This window comes from Sphaeramia orbicularis, chromosome 1 (assembly GCF_902148855.1).
Source record: "Sphaeramia orbicularis chromosome 1, fSphaOr1.1, whole genome shotgun sequence".
NCBI lineage: Eukaryota > Metazoa > Chordata > Actinopteri > Kurtiformes > Apogonidae > Sphaeramia > Sphaeramia orbicularis.
Genome location: NC_043957.1, coordinates 57052699 through 57070186, shown reverse-complemented (window position 1 = coordinate 57070186; position 17488 = coordinate 57052699). Strand labels below are relative to the sequence as shown.

Sequence of the window (17488 nt, the reverse complement as noted above, 5' to 3'; positions counted from 1 at the left end):
AGCAAAACTATTACCAGAAAGTCTGGAAGATACTATTAAAGAAGAATGGGAGAAGTTGTCACCCCAATATTTGAGGAACACTTGCGCAAGTTTCAGGAAGCGTGTGAAGGCAGTTATGGAGAAAGAAGGAGGACACATAGAATAAAAACATTTTCTATTATCTACATTTTCTTGTGGCAAATAAATTCTCATGACTTTCAATAAACTAATTGGTCATACACTGTCTTTCAATCCCTGCCTCAAAATAGTGTAAATTTTGCTTCCCCACCCTGTATATTTATATAGATATATTAAGAAGCGCTGCAAGTGTACTGATACGGTCCTTAACAACTGTCAAAGTTTCTCATGTGGCCCCATAGGAAACTTAATTACCCACCCCTGATTTTAAAATCTCAAATCCTATTCCACTTCCACTACAGCCATTACATGCCTCTCAGGAGTAAACTGGTAACAAAAGGAGATGTGGTAAACGTCAGCAAAACGAATTAAAAGCATAATCAGGAACTGGCAGAGGAACAATCTAAATAATTTGTCTCTAAAACACTGCCATGGAGGCTTCAAATTATACAGATGGAAAGAAAAAAAAGCCATACAGTGTAATTACACATTAACTTGTTTTTTTATTCAAATATGTAACATGATGACAGGTATTAGTCAAATTAGATACAGAGGTACAAAAAAAAAAAAAAGTCATTATTTACAGCTGATAAAAGCTCCTCCTTCATCTGTGCAGCAGCAGCTCCTTCACTCTTTGAACTTCCACTCTTGTCGACACATCGGACACTGCTGCTGGACCTGCTGCGAGTTCAGCCACTTCAGGATACAGTGCATGTGGAAACAGTGGGAGCACTGACCCCAGACCAGCGGGCAGTCGTCTCCAGGGACTTTACCTGAGAAACAAACGACATAAAGGTCACACAGGACTAAAGCACTGTGCTTTCAGATCATGTTCACAACAAGACATATGACTGGTTACCATCGATCAATTCTGCCTCATTAAGTACATTAACCCTTTCATGCATGAATTATGAAAACCTTAATGGGTCAAATCACAGTAATGTCCTGTCAGAGAGCGAAATTTAATTGATTGCATTCCAACGTTTATTTCAATATAAAGTAGCTCCTTGTTTTGGATAATCCATTATGGTCCAACTAAAGCAAAAATGAATTTAAAAGTAAAAATGTGGGTCAAATTGTCTCTAAAATGTCCCGTCAGAGAGATTTTGAATACTGTTTTTTACCGTAATCAAGATATTTTTCCTGAGTGTTTTTATTCCTCTTTAGGCGTAAAAAAAACAATGCGATTGATTTTTTTATGAACCTGTTTTGTATGGAGTTGCAAAAATATTCACACAGCTGGACATCATGCATTTAATTTTTGAAGCAAAGAAACATGTATTTACTGACACACTGTGTGAAAAGTATGAAATAAATTTTTTTAATGCTGCTAATCTGGTGTTTTGTCACATTTTAACATACTCTAATATTAGTTATTATTCACTTTATGGAGATAATATGCAACAAAAAATGTTTTTGTTTAAGAAAAATGGTTAATTACAGTCTATTAACAATAACAAGCAATTGATTTAAACTCAAACATGTTAGTGCAGATCAGATTTATAAAGAACAGCAAAGTTACAGTAATGGTCTGAATGTCAGTGTATGGGATGATGCATAGGTGTCCACTGTGTTGGCTGATATGGAACTAAAACAATACAATCCATGAAAATACAAGAGAACAGCTGTAGAATAGCTGTCCGCTGCAGTGACCACTATGCATGAAAGGGTTAAATACCATTAAGTGTATTCAGTATAATGAAGAAAACACTTCTCACCATCTGTTTTTTCCCAAATGGCTTACATACCATAAATGGTTTTATAAGCTAACCATCACAATTCATAACCCAGTCCACTAAAATACACACACACTCCCCTACATACATCAGGGTTATGAGTCAGAGTTGTTGAAGTTCTGGTTCAAAACTCAACGCAACCCTTCACGTCATGTCTTATCCACATAATCACAGTCTGCATCATGTGCACAAACATTCAATGACATAAACTGAAGTCATCAAATGCAATTAACACACACTGGGAATTGTATCAGTTTCTGGTGGATGTAGATCCTATGATTTGTGATTATATCAAAAGAACATGTGATAATATTAGGGATGTAACGACTACCAATATAACAATAAACCACGGTAAATATGCAGACGGTTAGTATTACTGTTTAAATTCTAATTATCATGATAACCGTGTTTGATTACCGCACTTTTATGGGAGAAATCCCTCTGTAAAGTTATGCTTTTATGTCAAATATTTGAGTATAGTTTTAATTTATTACAATTTTGATTTTATACACCTAATATTTGGAACCAACATTCACTTTTAATGTCTTTGAAAAGTTTGGTTAAGCATCTTTGTGTTATTTATGCAATGAATCACATACATTTTTCAAATTGGATTTTCTATTTTTTGTGTGTTTTTTTGTCCTTTTGTGTTGATATAGTCGTTTAAAGTGAATAAAATAATAGGCAGATGATATAGATGAAGTTGTGCTGAGAAAAAAACATACCAAACATGGGTATAGTAAACATTTGTTTATATAGTATATGAAGGCAAAATCAAATGTACTGAAAAACGGACAAAGTAGGCTCAGACCACTAAGGGTTGATATTTGAATGTTTCTGCAACAGAAGGTACATTGTGCCGATTATCTTATTTATTTATTTTTTTAATACAACTTGGTTAAATTATTTCAGTGTGTGTATTAGTACTTTCTGAACATTTTGAGCACAATTTCAATAATACTGTGATAATAATGATAACCGTGATGATTTTGGTCACAATAACCGTGATATGAAATTTTCATATCGTTACATCCCTAGATAGTATTAGACTAAAAATGGTCTTGGTGTGACAGGGCGAATTTGGTGCACTTTGTTCTCTTTATGGCTGACTTAGGAAGGGGGAGCTGTTTTCGGCAGCTGATGGCGATGCAGTTTTTGGCAGGAAGTAAAATTTGGCACAACAATTGGGACATATGCTTAATTTAAGAATCACGCTCATTTTTCGGCTCAACTGTATGTAGAATGTAAATAGCTCACACAACATTAAGCATTTCATTTGATTGTTTTAACTGTGGTGTGTACTTTGATTGTAACAGTACTGTGGACTTGAAATATCTTAAGGAAAAACATCAAAATAAACAACTCGGCACAACTACTGTTATGATCAGACACATTCTACTCCCTATTGAATACTGCTCCCCCTTCCTAAGTCAACCATGAAGTGGATGATGTGCACCAAATTCACCCTGTCACAACTTCTTCTCCTTTGACTGTAGGGTATGAAATTAACTGTGAATTATTCAACCTCTTAACACCATCATACCTGTGTAGCAATTAAGGAATTAACAATATTGTAAGACATTGCAGTTATGTTTTTGTTATCTGTTTAATATTAAAGAATGTGCAGGCATTTCATTCGACTGTTTTAACTGTGGTGTGTACTTTGATTGTAACAGTACTGTGGACTTGAAATATCTTAAAGAAAAACATCAAAATAAACAACTTGGTGTAGTGCTGAATTCTACTTCCTGCCGAAAACTGCTCCCCCTTCCTAAGTCTGCCATGAAGAGGACAATATTGCAGTTATGTTTTTTGTCTGTTTAATATTAAAGAATGTGCAAACTGTAAGGTATATAAAACTTTCTAAGTTTAAATCTTGGATACACAACACACAAAATATAAAACAATATAAACAGATACTGCTGAAAACCACATCACCTGCAGCTGGGGATGCAGTTTTCGGCAGGGAGCAGAATTCAGCATCAGATACTGCTGAAAACTGCATCCTCTATCAGAATTAGCTTGTGAAGCTAAAGCAGTGAAATGACTTTAGCAGCTCACATTTGGAGTTATTCTGGTGTGACAGGGGGAATTTGGTGCCCTTTGTCCTCTTTATGGCTGACTTAGGAAGGGGGAGCTGTTTTCGGCAGGGAGTAGAATTCAGCACAACATGATTTCTTCCTTTTGTAGCATATGGAGTTAAGCTAGCTCTGTTACTCACAGTCTGGACAGCAGCCGTTAAATGGCATTCTGCAGATCCCACAGTTTTCATCATTGGCTACCCACAACCAGGACGCCACACCGTTCCACTGGCGGATTTTAACCTTCATTCTGCGGGACTGACAAGAGCCGAAAACAGTCAAAAACAAAAACACTCTGCTCTGTATGAGCCTCTGCAGCTGAGGTTAGCGCAACAGCTAATGCTAACAAGTAGCTAAATAGCTTAGCAGAGCAAAGATGTTAGCTTACCCGCAGCGTCTATTGCGCCAGATAACCTGTGTTTGTAGATATACAAATACAGTGAAGTTATGTTGTTTTTTGCAACAACGAATTCATTGGTGTTGGTCAATAGTTGACAGCTGGGAGAACTTCTTCTTCTTCTTTTGTTGAAGGCGGTTTGTGGCACACAGCCTGTATGCGCATTACCGCCACCTTCTGGAGTGGATGATAGATAGATAGATAGATAGATAGATAGATAGATAGATAGATAGATAGATAGATAGATAGATAGATAGATAGATAGATAGATAGATAGATAGATAGATAGATAATGATAGCTAGATTGAACGATAGCTAGATTGAACGATAGAATGACAGAATGATAGAATGATAGAACGATAGATAGAACGATAGATAGAACGATAGATAGAACGATAGATAGAACGATAGATAGAACGATAGATAGATAGATAGATAGATAGATAGATAGATAGATAGATAGATAGAACGACAGATAGATAGAACAATAGATAGATAGATAGATAGATAGATAGATAGATAGATAGATAGATAGAACGACAGAACGATAGATAGAACGATAGAACGATAGATAGAACGATAGATAGATAGAACGATAGATAGATAGAACGATAGATAGAACGATAGATAGATAGATAGATAGATAGATAGATAGATAGATAGATAGATAGATAGATAGATAGATAGATAGATAGATAGATCTAATCTGGCCCGTGAGATGAATTTGTGAAATGCAAAAATTACACTGAAGATATTAACAATCAAGGATGTGAAAATCATTTTAATTCAGATTCCACATACAGACCAATTAGATCTCAAGTGGGTCAGAACCAGTAAATTACTATCATATTAAACCTATAAATAATGAAAACAGCCAATTTTATCTTTGTTTTAGTGTAAATAAAAAGTAAAATTACATGAAAATGTTTATACTTCAAACTGTTATTTCACAAAAAATGTGAAAAACCTGCAGTGTCTTAAGATAAATAAATGCAGTTTTACCAATATTCTGCCTGTTATTAAATGTTTCGTGCATTTGTAATTGTAATGTAGGTTGTAGTGCACATGTGTAAATGATAAACTGATAAACTGAGGCAGAATATTGTTAAAATTGGACTGGGTTTTCTTAAGATGTTTCCAGTTGTTTGTGTTATTCAGATTTTTGTAGATGTTAAAAAAAATCAGGAATTAAGAAAAATAAATAAATAAATAAATCTTGAACTAAGCAAAAAAAATCTTGAATTAAGCAAAATAAAAAATCTTGAATTAAGCAAAATAAAAAATCTTGAATTAAGCGTAAAAAAAACTGGAATTAAACAAAAAAAAATCTTGAATTAAGCAAAAAAGAATCTTGAATTAAGACAAAACAAATCTGGAATTAAGCAAAAAAAAAATCTGGAATTAAGCAAAATAAAAAATCTTGAATTAAGCAAAAAATAAATAAATAAATAAATCTTGAATTAAGCAAAAAAATAATCTTGAATTAAGCGGAAAAAAAAATCTTGAATTAAGCAAAAAAGAATCTTGAATTCAACCAAAAAAATCTTGAATTAAGCAAAAAATCTCGAATTAAGCAAAAAATCTTGAATTAACAAAAAAAATCTTGAATTAAGCAAAAAAGAATATTGAATTAAGCAAAAAAAAAAAATCTTGAATTAAGCAAAAAAAAAAAAATCTAATAATTGTATATTGTAAATTTGATTTGATAAAGCACTTTGTGACTGTCTGTGAAAAGTGCTCTATCAATAAAGTGACTTAAAATTGCACTTGTTTTTCTTAAGATGTTTCCAGTTGTTCATGTTATTCAGATTTTTGTAGATATTAACATTATGATAATTTAATTTTTACTTCTTTCCAGTGTTCTTGTACAGGTTTGGCCCACTTGAGGTCATACTGGGCTGAATGTGGCCCCTGAACTCAAATCACTTTGAAGCCCTGGTCTCACATTTCGAGGCTGAAGTCGCTTTAAAAATAAATCCTCGGCATTTCCTCTAGAGGGCGTCACGCTCATAATATTTCAAAGGGAGGGCGGAGTATGGGGCGGGGCCACCAACGACTTACTTCCGCAAACTATCCCGCTCGCGCCACCGCTGACTAACATCCGCACAGGAACACAAAGTTCTTCATCTGGGACATTAACAAAAGTCTAAACTGTCCACAATGGCGGATAAGATGAATATGTCTTTGGACGATATTATTAAGCTGAATAAGAAAGGGAGCCGCGGAGGAGCGTCCAGAGCGGGCAGAGCTGGAGGTTCGGTCCGGGCCGGTGCTTGGTCCAGGTCCAACCGGCAGAAGAATGAGTTCAGGAGGAACAACAGACCGGCCCCGTACACCAGGGTAAGAACAACAGACCACCAGGGTAACAACAACAGACCACCAGGGTAACAACAACAGACCACCAGGGTAAGAACCACCGACAATGAAAACACTAGGAGGTAAATAGTATCAGAGGATCAGTGTGTGTGAGTACCGAACAGTTAACACAAACTCCGAAAAAGACAGAACCCGTGTGGTACCGATCAGAAACTGTCCGTGTGGAGTACCCCCGGGTCTGTGCTGTGGTCAGGGTGCTTAGTCAGACTGTCCCTTTGCTAAATGAGTGTGTTCAGAGCAGGTTCCCTCAGGAGCCGGGCCTCAGTGGAAGGTTCAAAATGGCCGCTCTTTGTGGCTCCTCTGATCACACACTGAACTGAAGCAGATGACGTGAGATGGGCTTTGAACTCATCCCCACATGCACTGACCAGCAGATCAGATGGAACCAAAACTCTGTCCTTTGTTTTCCAACGGACCCTCAGTTTTTTTTGTTGGTTGTTTTTTTTTTACAACTTTATTAACAACATTTGAGTGTACAGTACAAAATTTTAACCCTTTCATGCACGAATTATGAGAACTTCAGTCAATATTTTTTTCTTAAGTGTTTTTGTTCCTCTTTAGGCATGAAAAAAAACAATGCAATTGATTTTTTTTTTTTTTTTATGAACGTATTTTTCATGGAGTTACAAAAATGTCCACTCAGTTGGACACCATGCATTTAAGTTTTGAAGCAAAGAAACATTTATACAAAAATCATCTTCAGAAAGTGATATACTGTGTGAAAACTATGAAATAAAAACATTTTTAATGCCACTAATTGCTAAATTGCTACTGTTTTCTCACATTTTTATCACACTCTAATAGTTATTACTCATTTCATGGAGATAAAATCCTCCTGAGACTCAGGAAATGGACAATTTTAGCTTTTTTACATAAAAATTGTCTTGATTGGAAACTGCATAGTGCAACAGTTTTTTCAGATACATTTTTAAAATTAGTTTTATTTATTGATTGATTTTTTTTTTTTTTTAAATGGAATGTCCTTTGTAATGGACAGCATTTTTAAAGTAAAACTGTCAAACTTTTGTCCCCTACAGAGGACAAAATGCATTGCTGGATCTCAGGGGGATATGCAAAAAAAAAAAAAAAAGTTTGTTAATTACAGTCTAATACCAATTAGCAATTGATTTACACTAAAACATGTTAGTGCAGATCAGGTTTATCTGAACAGCAAAGTTACAGTAATTGTATGAATTGCAGTGTTTTGGATGATGCATAAGAGTCCTGATATGGAACTAAAACAACAAAACCCATGAATATATAAGAGAACAGCTGTAGAACAGCTGTCCACTGGAGTGACCAGTATGCCTGAAAGGGTTAAATATCTTCATCAGATCTGTATATGCTGGACCAACCCTGTCATGTATCATCATTTCAATTAATTCTGGCTGAAGACTAACGTTTATGAGGGGTCTACAGCTTCTGTCACTAGGGCTGCAACTAATGACCGTTTCTATCAATAGTCGGATTATGAACAGCAAAAAACAGTGGCACTTACATACATACATACATACATATATATACACACACACACGTTTTGTTTTTTTTAAATTAGTGATAGTTAACAAAACTGGACAGAAAAACAACATAAACAAAGGGAAAATCAAACAAAAAAACACACAAACCAAAAACAACGACGACAGAGTATTGACAAACAACAACAATGACAACATCATATTACAATGAAAAAGATTATAAATGTAAATAACAGCTAAACAATATAGCTTGGTGAGTGGCGTTAGGGAAAAGGGAAAGAGGGGGGTGTGAATGAAAGAGAAAGAGAGAGGGGGGAGTGAGGAGGAAAATAATAATTGTTGTAATAATACAAAAATATGTAATAATAATAATAATACCAGTAGCCTAATTTGCTAGTATTATTGTAGCGGTGGTAGCAGCGGAGGCAGTCACAATCCAACAACGAGTTAAAGAATTTAATATTTGTGATAATGTATTTGTATCTGTTAATATCTGTTTTGAGTTTATATGAGTCAATTTACATTAATTTGGCTATGGGGGGGCAGCACGCAGAGCCCAAGAAGAGGAGGACACATCAACCCACCACACAACGTCCAGCAGCACAGTCACACTCACAGTGTGTCACACAGTGGCACTTATTCATATTTATTGCAGCAATAGGATACATTTTCCTTCATTTAACAAGAACATTTCGTGCAAGACAATTAAATGCATAACAAAGATTATTTAACAAATATTCAATTCAGTATCAACAAATACCGCAAGCAGCAATAAAGTACTTTTTTCCTTGATCTCAACCTCCTGTTTCTTGTGAATAGGGATGTAACAATATGAAAATTTCATATCACGGTTACTGTGACCAAAATTATTACGGTTATCATTATTATTACAGTATTGTTGAAATTGCGCTCAAAATGTTCAAAAAGTACTAATACACACACTGAAATAATTTAACCAAGTTATGTTTTGAAAAAAACCCAAAACAAATAAAATAATAGGCACAATGTACTTTCTGTTGGCAGAAACATTCAAATATCAACATGTAAACATCAAATATACAAATGTGCATTGAAGATGGAACCTTATGGCCATTGTTCAACCATTTTCCACATCAAGTTTGCGTGGAAAGTGCGGTAATCAAACATGATTATCATGATAATTAGAATTTAAACGGTAATACTAACCGTCTGCAATTTTACTGTGGTTTATCGTTATACTGGTAATCGGTACATCCCTTCCTATGAACGTTGATAGAACAATTAGAACCTGATAGTTTTTCGTTTGTTGTCTTTCACAGCCCAGAGAGTTACCGGACAAATGGCAGCATGACATGTTTGAGGATGACAGTGGCAGAAGCAGAAGAGAATCTCCAGGTGCAGGAGGTGTGGAGAACAGTGCCAAGCTGCTGCTTTCCAATCTGGACTTTGGTGTGTCCAACTCGGATATCCAAGTAATTCATCAAACCTTTGTTAGCCCACTTGATATTACCGAGGCATAGTGTAGCAAGCAAGACCTCTGACATTTTTTTTTTAATTCTCTTTTTATTGAAAGGATTCAGATTTTTTTCACACATTGAAAAAAACAAACACAAACTATACACATCCAGACAGTAGGTGTAAAACAAACAAAACAAAAACATTTACAGCAGCTCATCATGGTCCTGGTATACAGGATCTCAAAGTAAAGAATCAATGTATAAATAAAGATAAATAAAAACACAAAACAGCTAAAATTTGCTTAGAGGTCTTATTTCTGTCTTTGTGCATAAGAAATCAATCTAAGTGAATCCCCAAAGGAACTTTGTGTTGGTAAATGCAAGTTCAGCAAATATACAAGATTTCAGTTCTGTTCAACGTGTTGATGGTCATATGAACTATGTTTTCAGCTCAAAAATGTCCAATTTCATCACAATTAATGCTATATTTTCACATCACAAATGGCCAAGTTATATTTTAACTGAATTTACCTGAAAAACAAATATTCTGTTCTTTTAGATTCCCCAATTTTTCTCACAAGATTCTCTCCTACATATCACATGTTTTATTTTTACAGGTTGCAGTATGGAGTATGGTGCTGATCCATCCTGCTTATGTTACACCAATACATACAGGGTGGGGAAGCAAAATTTACAATGAACATTTAGTTGTTTTTTCTCAGCAGGCACTACGTCAATTGTTTTGAAACCAAACATATATTGATGTCATAATCATACCTAACACTATTATCCATACCTTTTCAGAAACTTTTGCCCATATGAGTAATCAGGAAAGCAAACGTCAAAGAGTGTGTGATTTGCTGAATGCACTCGTCACACCAAAGGAGATTTCAAAAATAGTTGGAGTGTCCATAAAGACTGTTTATAATGGAAAGAAGAGAATGACTATGAGCAAAACTATTACCAGAAAGTCTGGAAGATACTATTAAAGAAGAATGGGAGAAGTTGTCACCCCAATATTTGAGGAACACTTACGCAAGTTTCAGGAAGCGTGTGATGGCAGTTATTGAGAAAGAAGGAGGACACATAGAATAAAAACATTTTCTATTATGTCAGTTTTCTTGTGGCAAATAAATTCTCATGACTTTCAATAAACTAATTGGTCATACACTGTCTTTCAATCCCTGCCTCAAAATATTGTACATTTTGCTTCCTCACCCTGTATATTAAGACTGTCACACGTCACTTTTTAAATCAACAGTTTTCTAATAATAAGCATTTTTATAAAGAAATAACAATTCTATATTGTTATTTCCTCTTTAATATGATGACAAACTATACAATAAATAATAGTGCTCCTAGTTTTTGCACAGGGATCATTAGTGTAAACGCTGACATGGCTGCAGAGCATCAGTATGATGGGATCCACAACAACCATGTCACATCCGTCCACTGACACATTTAGTGTTTTTGTCTAAGCTGTTATTGTTTTAGATCCACAATACGAACATTTATGAATAAGAGGAGAATTAGCAATAGTAAGTCTATAAGTTTATTACTAATAAAGTACTGGTACTGACCAGAGCATCATGGGTAATGTCACGTCCGTCCACCAGCAAAAGTTTTCATATACATGTGTTATCCCAAATCCAATATTTATGAAAATAGAACTTCCACTGTCAAATAATATCAGTAGTCTGTGCACAAATGGATTAGCATTATTTCAACACAGTTCTATGCATTTCTTACAACTTTTTTTTCTTTTACAAAAATGGCCACTCATTTGACCCCCTAAAGAAATTTTAGCTGAAAAACATATTTCCTTCAGAGGATTTTTGGGTTCATATTCATGCATTCATCTTAGCAAAATCAGATCTCTAAGGCTTCACATATTTCACCCATGCCTCTCAGTGTTGCACAAAAAAATCTATCTTCAAATTTACAGTAAAGGTTATTCTTTCCATCCTATAAATTTCCATGGTTATGTCTATCCAGTTATTTAATGTTTGTTCTTCTTGTGTCATCCATTGTTTAGTTATTGCCTTTCTTCCTGCAGTTAGTAATATGCTGAATAAGTATCTGTTTATGTTTTTGACCTGTGGAGAAATGTATCTCAAATGCATTGTTTTAAAATCAAAAGGTAAGTAGGTATTAAGAAGGATTTTTATGGCTTTATGTATTTCTTTCCAATAATGGTTAATTTTTGGGCATTCCCAGAATATGTGGAAATGATGTGCAGTGTGGCAGCTACTATTCCTCCAGCACTGAGAATTCCCATTTGTATAGTGTGATTTATGGCTAGGGGTAATAAAGAAACAAGTTACATTTTTCCAACAGAATTCTTTCCATAAGTGAGACTTTGTACTTTTCCATTGAAAATGGCAGATGTTTTGCCATTCTTCATCCGTTAGACCTCTGACATTTTCACGTTCTTTGTTTTTCAGGAGCTCTTTGCTGAGTTCGGCACCTTAAGGAGAGCGTCTGTGCATTACGATCAGTCAGGTCGCAGTAAAGGAACGGCAGATGTTCACTTTGAAAATAAGGCAGATGCAGTCAAGGCTATGAAGCACTACAATGGAGTCCCACTGGATGGTAATGGGTCCAGTTATCTGTCACTTATCACTCAATCTATGAATTGTCTGTACTTCTGCTTAAGATAAGTTTTAACATATGAATATTTATTTAAATTGTTTAGGCCGTCCAATGAAAATCCAGCAAGTGACATCAGGGGTTAACACACAGTCTACACAAAGGTAAGCCATGTGCCATTACAGACATAACAGACTGAGGGGTCACAGGCCTGCCTTTTCAGGTTTTTAACCCTTTCATGCATGAATTATGAGAAACTTGGTCAATATGTTTTTCTTGAATGTTTTTGTTCCTCTTTAGGCGTGAAAAAACAATGCAATTGATTTTTTTTTTTTTTTTATGAACCTATTTTTCATGGAGTTACAAAAATGTCCACTCAGCTGGACACCATGCATTTAAGTTTTGAAGCAAAGAAACATTTATTTAAAAATCATCATCAGAAAGTGATCTACTGTGTGAAAACTATGAAATAAAAAACATTTTTAATGCCGCTAATTGCTAAATTGCTACTGTTTTCTCACATTTTTATCATAGTCTAATATTAGTTATTACTCATTTCATGGAGGTAAAATCCTTCTGAGACCCAGGAAACTGACAGTTGTAGCTTTTTTACATTAAAAAATTGCCTCGATTGGAAACTGCATAATGCAACAGTTTTTTCAGATACATTTTTAAAATAATTTTTATTTATTTATTGATTTTTTTTTTTAATGGAATGTCCTTTGTAATGCACTGCATTTTTAAAGTAAAACTGTCAAACTTTTGTCCCCTACAGAGGACAAAATGCATTGCTGGGTCTCAGGGGGATATGCAAAAAAAATTGTTAATTACAGTCTAATACCAATTAGCAATTGATTTACACTAAAACATGATACTGCAGATCAGGTTTATCAAGAACAGCAAAATTACAGTAATTGTATGAATTGCAGTGTTTTGGATGATGCATAAGAGTCCACTGTGTTGGCTGATATGGAACTAAAACAACAAAACCCATGAATAAACAATAAAACAGTCGTAGAACAGCTGTCCACTGGAGTGACCACTATGCATGAAAGGGTTAAATCTATAAAGACAAAACAGCTGATGTGTCTGTTTGCACAGCTATGGTAAATCTGTTGCTCATTACTTTGACATTCAACACAAAGTACAGTTTAGACCACAGGTGTCAAACATGCGGCCTGGGGGCCAAATCCAGCCCGTAGGATGAATCTGTGAAATGCCAAAAATTACACTGAAGATATTAACAATCAATGGTGTCAAAATCGTTTTCATTCAGGTTTCATACAGACACATACAGACCAGTTAGATCTCAACTGGGTCAGACCAGAAAAATACTATCATAATAACCTATAAATAATGACAACTGCAGATTTTATCTTTGTTTAAGTGTAAAAAAGTGAAATTGCATGAAAATGTTTACATTAACAGACCTTCCTTTTACAAAAAATGTGAATAACCTGAAGAAATATGAACAACCTGAAATGTCTTGAGAAAAGAAAATGCAATTTTATCAATAAAATTACCTGTTACTAAATGTTTTGTGTATTTGTAATTAGGGCTGGGTATCATGGCCAATTTCCTTAATCGATTCGATTTCGATTCATAAGGTTCTGAATCGATTAATTAGGATTCGATTCAGTATAAACTGATTGATTCAGATTCATGTAGTGATACCAAAGTACAATTTTGAGTTGTAACTTGATTATTTGACTACTGCAGCCATGCAACACAGAATCTATATTGACATTAGAAAGGAAATAAATCTGACATTTCATCAGTAAACAGATGAATCTGCTCTGAAATAATGAACACAAACATGTCCATTATTTCTACAGTGGATCAGAACAGATTTCTTCTTCATCTTTATTCTGTTTTATACTTGCTGCTTCCAGCCTTAAGGCTCATTACTGTCACCCTGGGGCACTGACACCAGTCTGGCCCCCCTGAAACAGACTCATGTTGGGCCCTTGGTACAAGAAACTCACTGGAGGGGGAGGGTGGGCGGAGCTTTGTGATTTCCACTTTACTATTCCTCTAACTCCACACTCAGCCACAGGTGATCCAAGTTAATATTTCTAGAACAACTGGCTTCTGCGACCCGCCTCTGCCGGCCAGTTCCTCCGCACTGCGGGTTCCAGTTTGAGGTAGTGATGTGACATTCATGAACGAATTGAACGGCTCTTTGAAATGAATGATGGGAACCAAGTCTTTGTAAAGAGACGTTCATTTCTTTTTTTTTTTTTTAAAGAGGGAGTGTCTGATTGCCTGTCAATGTAGCATCACTGGGGAGGCATTGGGCAGGAGGAGAATGTTCGAGCAGAAAAAAAAGAGTGCTTGTGCACTGCACATGTCTCATGGCAAGAAGTTAGCAAAAAAACAACAGTTTGAAGTGTGAGGTGAGCATACTGGAGCTGGAAGACTGGTCAAAACCAGAGAAAAGTTTGAGAGTGACTGAATGAGCACCTATGAGTAATCAGCCAGAGAAAAAGGAGGAGTATTTGGATGCGCTTTTCAGAAAGAAAAGATGGGCATGCAACTTGCAATATTTGCAAAAAATATGTATCTTTCAAGTGTGGGCCAACGAATAATCTGCACCGCCATTTGAAAACTCAGCACCGACTGTACTTGTGTTCCACAAATGTCACAGTCACAGATGATACGAGTTCTACAATTGAAAGTGACAGTGATTATGCGAGTGTGTCGTCAGTTTCTTCAGCTGTCGCATCAGCGCCTTCTCCGTCAGGTATTGTTCAGTCGGACTGTGAAAGTATTGTTTCTGCTGCATAATATTGCATAATAAGATAATATTTACTGCCGCGCCAATTAAACACCTTTAAAATGTAATGTCAATCATCACATGTAGCCTGTTTAGTCATTAAAACACTGGTGTTTCAAAATAATGCAAAAACATAAAAGAGCCAGTCTTTTGAACGGCTCTTTTCAGTGAACGGCTCCTGATTGAACGGCTCCCTTCAAAGTGCCAAAAGTCCCATCACTAGTTTGAGGCTGGGAGGACCTCCCGTGGTGGTGGGGGGTTTTCCCCACCCTTCCTCCACGTTCCTCCCACGCCAGAACCGTCGTGAGCACGACCAAGGGGCTCGTGAGACGGAGCCAGTCACGCCTCTGCATCGGCGGTTTCCAGGTCATTTACTCGCAGTCCTGCTCTGAAAAATCGATCTCATCCACCATTAACCAATTACGCAAAATTAAAAAGAAATCGATCCAAAATCCATCAAATCTATTTTTGTACCCAGCCCTATTTGTAATTGTAATGTAAGTTGTAATGCACATGTGTAAATGATGAACAGGCAGAATATTGTTAAAACTGCACTTGTTTCTCTTAAGACATTTGAAGTTGTTCACGTTATTCAGATTTCTCAGTTGTAGATGTAACATTATCATAATGTAATTTTACTTTTTTTTACCGGTATTATTTTACTGGTCCGGCCCACTTGAGATCATATTGGGGTGAATGTGGAACGGAACTAAAATGAGTTTGACAGCCCTGGTTTAGACCATTATCTGCTAGGTCCCAGTCATCATAGGGCATATGTTCACTATTAGTAAAAATTAAGACTCCTTCAATGGATCATCTTCTCTTTTAAACAGAGGATTTGACAGAAGCAGACTGGGAAAGCCAGTGTTTGACAGGAGTGAGAGGACAGACTGGAGGAGAGGTGGCGGCAGCGGTAGTTTCAGAGGCCGTGGAAGAGGAAGTGGGAACAGACCACAGCTTTCTGCGGAGGAGCTGGATGCCCAGTTGGATGCTTACAACGCCAAGGTGAGCACTCAGATTACACACAGCCATTCAATCTGGAATCAGGCCCTTCTGTGATAGTTTATCAAGTTGTTTCTCTTCTTTCAGTTTCAGATGGACACCAACTAGAAGAGGACAAGACAAGATTCATTTTAATCTGGTGGCGGCCTTCATTTCAGTTATTCTGAAGTTATTTTTTGTACAGTTTTTTTTTTCAGAGCCATTTTTAATATGGACTACTTTTTCTTTTAAATTTGAGCCTTTTTTATTTCCAGTCATGTGAATACAATTGAAATTTTTGACTCAATGTGACATTAGCAGTTATTGTAATTACTTCTGCCAATTGCTGTAAATGTGAATTGTGAACATTTTTAAATATTTTTGCACATAAACATACTAAATGGAATTTATTCTATCACGATTTGGTTATTTTTATTCTTAATTTTTTGGGTAAATAGGAAGTTACTGTGTCTTGACCACATGATTTGTCTTCAGTCAGACTAGATGTGTGGAAGTAAATCGGTCTCATCAGATTTTGAGTTATAAAAGCTAGTGAATTTCTAGCACTGAATATTTTTGCACTGAAATTAAGTGTCTGAATTTTTTGTCTCTGAATTCAACTATGTTCATAAATTTGGAATTTAAAAAATTCAGATACAAAAAATTCAGATGCAAAAATTCAAAAGCAAAACATTCAAAAGCAAAAAAAGTTCAGATACTTAATTTCAGTGCAAAAGAAATTCAAGTACTTAATTTCAGAGCAAAAAAAAATCCAGATACTTAATTTCAGTGCAAAAAAAAAAATTCAGTGCTACAAATTCAATGTCTTTTATACTTCAAAATCTGATGACACAGCTTTACTTCCATATGGATGTTCTCTAATTAGATGGAAAGTGTCTGAAAGTTGAATTGTTTCTGGATATTATGTGGTTCTCTAAGGACAATGACACTAGAAACATGACGGACCTATAGAGTAAAATGCATTGTTATGTTGATGTAATAACCAATGAAAAACAGTAGTTCAAATGAACTCAACCGTAAACATGGTTCCCACCATCTTAGGAAAACCTCAGAGAAGCAGGAATGTAGTAATATTTACTAGACAGTGGGATTTAATAGAAAAGCAGAAAAATACATTTACAAAGGAAAAAATAAAGGTGAAGCTGCATTTATCTTCTGCTGTAACTTGAAATAAATTTTTACAATTACATTTATTCCAAACAATGCTATGTTTTAAATCCAAGAAAAACACGTCACTTCTCATGTGTCTATGATTTAAGTCTTGGTTAATTCTTATTAACTTATTGTTGGTAAATTCAGGAGGAATGTTCCCTCTATTCATCAAGTTAAACATTCCTTGCTTATATTACTTTATTATTCTGTTTTCTTATCAGTATTTTCCTGGAGGATTTCTGTTGGGTTTCTGTAAATTGGCTGAACAGTCTAGTTTGACCAGTTCTAGATGTAAAAGGTCATGAGGTAACTTTTGTTATGATTTGGTGCTATATAAATAAAATTTGATTT

General features: G+C 35.4%; 2 protein-coding genes across 3 annotated transcripts; one reads left to right on the top strand and one right to left on the bottom strand.

The window, feature by feature from the left end:
• Nucleotides 1-600: 600 nt before the first annotated feature.
• On the bottom strand, nucleotides 601-4464 carry anapc11 (APC11 anaphase promoting complex subunit 11 homolog (yeast)). 2 transcript variants are annotated; one of them, XM_030142893.1, is made up of 3 exons: nucleotides 4323-4464; nucleotides 4075-4192; nucleotides 601-890 (listed from the first exon to the last, which is right to left on the bottom strand). In XM_030142893.1, the coding sequence occupies exons 2-3, from the start codon at nucleotides 4181-4183 to the stop codon at nucleotides 745-747; spliced, it is 255 nt and encodes an 84-aa protein (XP_029998753.1). In that variant the 5' UTR covers nucleotides 4184-4192; nucleotides 4323-4464; the 3' UTR covers nucleotides 601-744. The 2 variants fall into 2 exon arrangements, with proteins under 2 accessions (XP_029998753.1, XP_029998762.1); XM_030142902.1 differs by having other exon boundaries at nucleotides 4075-4184; nucleotides 4323-4457.
• A 1917-nt stretch (nucleotides 4465-6381) lies between these two features.
• LOC115427342 (THO complex subunit 4-like) lies at nucleotides 6382-16374 on the top strand. The gene is made up of 6 exons (XM_030145865.1): nucleotides 6382-6671; nucleotides 9481-9633; nucleotides 12063-12210; nucleotides 12314-12371; nucleotides 15817-15988; nucleotides 16073-16374. The coding sequence occupies exons 1-6, from the start codon at nucleotides 6492-6494 to the stop codon at nucleotides 16091-16093; spliced, it is 732 nt and encodes a 243-aa protein (XP_030001725.1). The 5' UTR covers nucleotides 6382-6491; the 3' UTR covers nucleotides 16094-16374.
• The last annotated feature ends 1114 nt before the right edge of the window (nucleotides 16375-17488 follow it).